Here is a 5257-nt window from a genome sequence, read left to right as displayed (position 1 = left end):
AAATTCAAAAGAACACAGAGATTTAACGAGGTTCGGCAAAAATGCCTACGTCCTCGGGAGCAGAGCGACAACATTTCACTAATTCAGAAAAAGTACAGAATTCAGAGATTCAGAGATAATCCTTAGGGCTACATACAAGCCTAATTTATAACCCTAGAAGGTACATAAAAAGGAAACCTTCGGTATAATATATAATTACCAAATTACCCCTGTACCACACCCCCAACCCACATAAGGAAGCTCCCCTGATTTGGACAGAATCTTTCGCTCTGCTCCGCTCCTGATTCAACACTGTCCAATTATGGTATATGAGTCATATCTAACAACTCTCCACCTTGGCGAATATCCAGCCCCTTACGAGAAATATGTCATGGAGTTACTTTCATACCAGAAGCGGGTTGGGTCATCATGCTTCTCTAGTAACTGCAGACATTCAACAAGTCTAAGCAATGCAAGAACTTGTTGATGGTAACTGACTTGGTCAACATATCAGCTGCACTCTTATCAGTATGAACCTTCTGCAACAGTATCTCCCCAGAAGCAATCAATTCTCTAATCTTGTGATATCTGACATCAATGTGCTTGGTTCTCGCATGGTACACCTGATTTTAGCCAGATAAATAGCACTATGACTGTCACAATGCAACTGAACTCCACCTTGCTCAATGTCCAGTTCCTTTACTAGCCCAGCAAACCATAAGGCTTCTTTAGCAGCTTCAGCTACTACCATGTACTCAACTTCAGTTGTAGATAATGTCACAATAGACTGAATTGTTGATTTCCAACATATGGGTCCTCCACCAAGAGTAAACACATACCCAGTTGTAGACCTTCTGCCATCCAAATCACCTGCATAGTCTGCATCAACGTACCCCACAACTGAAGAATCATTCTGCTGACTACCAAAAATAATTTCATGTCCTACAGTACCCTTCAGATATCTGAAAATCCACTTGGCTGCTTCTCAATGTCGTCTTCCAAGTTTAGTCATGTATTTGCAGACTTAACTAACAACATGAGCCAAATCAGGACGAGTACATATCATTGCATACATCAAGCAGCCAACTGCACTGACATATGGAACCTTTGTCATTTCTTCAATTTTTGTATATGTCTTCGGACATTGTTCCAAAGAAAGCTTAAAATGATTTGCCAAAGGAGTGCTTATAGGCTTTATTTTGCTCATCTCAAACATTTCAGCACTTTCTCAACATAGCCTCGTTGAGATAAAAATAATCGCATTGAGCCTCTATCTCGATGAATCTCCATTCCAAGAATCTTCTTCGTAGGACCCAAGTCTTTCATGTCAAATTCCTGGCTCAATAAAGCTTTCAAATCACAGACATCATTCATATTCTTTGCAACAATCAATATATCATCAACATATACAGTAACAGAAAAATAATAGAACCATCATCAAGGCTCTTCACATAAACACAACAATCATACTTACATCGCTTGTAGCCAATCTGAATCATGTAGGAGTCAAACCGCTTGTACCATTGTCTTGGAAACTGTTTCAACCCATACAATGATTTCTTTAACCTGCAAACCAGATGCTCATGTCCAGGTTGAGTGAATTCTTCTGACTGCTCCATGTAAATCTGCTCCTCCACAGTCTAGGTTGAGTGAACCCTTATGACTGCTCCATGTAAATATGATCCTCCAGATCACCATGCAAGAAAGCTGTTTTAACATCCATCTGCTCCGAATGCAAATCCTAAATGGCTACTAATGTAAGAACTGCAGTGATTGAAGTATGTCTGACCACAGGAGAAAAGATTTCATCATAATCTATCATCTTCTGCTGTGAAAATCCTTTTGCAACCAATCGATCCTTGAACTTTTCCCCTTCTTTTTCTAATACTACTGGTTTCCTTTTGTACACCCACTTGTAACCAATAGCCTTTTTTCCCTCAGGAAACTGAACTAGCTCCCAAGTGCGATTTTTCTGCAAAGACTCCATCTCCTCAATCATTGCACCCATCCATTTTTCTTTCTCCTGACTGGTGATAGCTCCTTGAAAAGTGATTGGATCATCGCTGCTGATGAGAAGTGCACAAGAGACCAAATCTTCATAACTCAATATGCTAGGAGGCCTTACATTAGTGCATCTCTGTCTATCTCTGACTAGATTATAATTTTGCAAATCATCTGGAATAGAATCACCAGGTGTTGGATTTGAACTTTCACCTTTCTCAGAAGCTACTGGCTGCTGTTTTAAATTCATCTACACTGTATCTGACTGGAACTCTTCTCTGACACCTTGTCTTGATTTTGTTGGAACATAAACTACTCATCAAAAACTGCATCTCTGCTGATCACCATCTTTTTTTCAATCGGATCCCAACACTTGTATTTTTTGACACCTTTCTTGTAGCCCATAAAGATGCACTTTTTAGATTTTGCATCAAGTTTTGATCTTTCATCTTAGATTATAAGTTTGCAAATCATCTGGAATAGAATTACCAGGTGTTGGATTTGAACTTTCACCTTTCTCAGAAGCTACTGACTGCTGTTTTAAATCCATCTACACTGTATCTGACTGGAACTCTTCTCTGACACCTTGTCTTGATTTTGTTGGAACATAAACTACTCATAGAAAATTGCATCTCTGCTGATCACCATCTTCTTTTCAATCGGATCCCAACACTTGTATTTTTTCACACCTTTCTTGAAGCCATAAAGATGCACTTTTTGGATTTTGCATCAAGTTTTGATCTTTCATCTACAGGTACATGCACATAAGCAAGACAACAAAAAATCAGTAAATGATCAAATTTAACTGTATTACATGTCCATACCTCTTCTGCGACCTTGCAACCCAATGATGCTCGAGGTGATCTACTGATGAGATAGCATGTCATATTCACAGCCTCTGCCCAAAAACTCTTAGGAAGCCCTGCATTTAGTCTCAAGCCTTGCCCTTTTAGTTAAGGACTTGTTCATCCTTTCTGCTACACCATTTTGCTTACACCATTCTGTTGTGATATATTGCGCACTGAAAAATGTCTCTGAATCCCATGCTCCTCACAAAACTTTTGAAACTACGAATCTGTGTACTCTGTGCTATTATCGGACCTCAAATACTTGATATTTCTGCCAGTTTGGTTCTCCGCAGCTTTCTACAGTTTGAATTTAAAGAAGACTTCGGATTTCTGCTTCAAAAAATACACCCAAACTTTCCTGGAAAAATCATCAATAAAGGTAACAAAATACTGAGATCCTCCTAAAGACGATTCTCTCGTAGGGTCTCATACATCAGAATGCACATAATTAAGAATCCCTTCAAATTCTCTCGTAGGGCCTCATACATCAGAATGCACATAATCAAGAATCCCTTCAGTTTTATGTTTTCCAGTTATAAAACTGACACTAGTTTGTTTTCCAAGAATACGAAACTTACAAAGATCGAGCTTGCAGCTTTTAACACCATGCAACAAGTTTATTCTATGCAATTTTGTCATCTCACGTTCACTGAGATGACCTAGACGCATATGTCATAGCTTTGTACTATCATCATCTGACTCCATAGAATGAACTCCACCTACAACTGTATAGATATTACCGACAGTCAACTTTCCTTTCATCACCGTCAGCGCTCCCTTAACAATTCTGATGGTTTTCCTATCCTTATCAACCTTACAAAATAAAACCATTTCTGTGTAGAGTGCCCAAGGAAATTAAGTTCTTCTTCAAATCTGGAATAGGTCTGACATCACATAACATTCTAACTGTGTCATCATACATCTTAATTCTGACTTCTTCAATACCAACAATATTGCAACATCTATCATCTCCCAAATAGACATGAAGTAAACCACCCCCTATTAGGTGTTATGTGATAAGAACACCCTGAATCAAGAATCCATGCATCCGTGATCTGAGTTGATAAAACTAAGAGCACATCGCCATCACTGTTTCTGCACCACATTTACAGACTTTGATGAAGTATCACCTTTCTCCCCAGTCTGCTTCTTCATATGACCTGACTCTTTACAACTATAACAATGAATTTTCTTTTTGCCTTTGGACTTGGATCTGGAATTTCGTCTTCCAGAGCGTTCCTTCTCTTTCTTCCTTCCATGATTTTACTTACCCTTAACATATAAACTGTCACCGTGAGAGTTTTCCCCTGCATTCCGCTTCCGCTGGTTGTACGCCAATAATGCTGCAGTAATCTCATCAACTATGATAGTTTCTTTCTCATATGTCAGAGTAGTTACAAGGTGTTCATAAGAAGAGGGCAACAAACACAACAAAATCATCACTCGATATTCATCCTCAATACTCACATCAAGCCGTGATAAATATGTGATTATTTAATTGAAGTCATTCACGTGCTGTGTCAGATCATAACCTTCTTGCATCTTCAACTCATACAACTTTTGCTTCAAATACAACTTGTTCGTCAGAGATTTAACCATAAACGAGTTTTCAATTTCTTCCAAATCTTCACTGAAGATTTTAGATTCATCACGTGATACATAACATTGTCTGCCAAACATAGACGTATCGTCGCTGTCGCTCGCTGCTGCAATTCTTCATAATATTCATCCTCCATGACATCTGGTTTTGCTACCCGCAGAGCTTTCATTATTCTCTGTTGCGCCAACAGATCATTCACTCTTATTTGCCACAATCCGAAGTTATCTGTTCCATCGAACTTCACTACCTCGAATTTTGCACCAGAAAATGTCATCTAAAAAATTGATCCCACAACAAATCTTTTCCAAGAAAAAATTCTTGCTCAAAATTTTTTTTTTGTCAAAAAGAAGAAAAGCTTTTCCCTTAATTAAGGAATTTTGCTTAAATTTTAATTAAGTTTTTTTTTAATTAAATACTTTTAATCAATTTAATTTAAAAAATTTTCCTTTAATTTTCCTGCCAGATTTGCAACACCTCCGCGCAGGAAAACTCCTGGAAAGACTGGAAAATTCAATGAATATTATTCCTTTATTCCATCCAATCTTCTCCAGCCAAGCAAATTTCCGTCTCCTTCCACCGAAGGGAATTCAGGATTTCGTCTGTCAGCAATAGAAGGAAATCGCCTCCTTCCAGCGAAGGAAATTCGGGAAAGCCTCCGTATTCCCTTCCGATTACGACCAGAAATTTTTCCTCCAGTAAAGGCGCAATTCAGAAAACGCGGAAATTTCCCTATTTTCCTTCTTTACTCCGTCTGTCGAACCGCCTTGCGGCCTTCGCGCCGACGTCCGCGAAAACCTCGCGAACAATGTCGAATCGCGAACAGAGTCCG

The 5257-nt window shown here is 38.8% G+C and overlaps 1 protein-coding gene across 1 annotated transcript in view; it reads left to right on the top strand.

Annotated features, from left to right (window-relative positions):
* The window catches only part of LOC110039433 (protein BREAST CANCER SUSCEPTIBILITY 2 homolog B-like), a 28637-nt gene that overhangs the window by 15909 nt on the left and 7471 nt on the right, over positions 1-5257 (top strand). Inside the window, exon 2 of the mRNA XM_020744490.1 lies at positions 4892-5085. Within this exon, the coding sequence (XP_020600149.1) occupies positions 4892-5085 (194 nt within the window). The remainder of the gene's footprint in view (positions 1-4891; positions 5086-5257) is intronic.

This window comes from Phalaenopsis equestris, unplaced genomic scaffold (genome assembly GCF_001263595.1).
Source record: "Phalaenopsis equestris unplaced genomic scaffold, ASM126359v1 Scaffold000002, whole genome shotgun sequence".
In the NCBI taxonomy this organism is placed as follows: Eukaryota; Viridiplantae; Streptophyta; class Magnoliopsida; order Asparagales; family Orchidaceae; genus Phalaenopsis; species Phalaenopsis equestris.
Note: the sequence above shows the minus strand (reverse complement) of the source record. Positions and strands in the feature narration are given on the sequence as shown.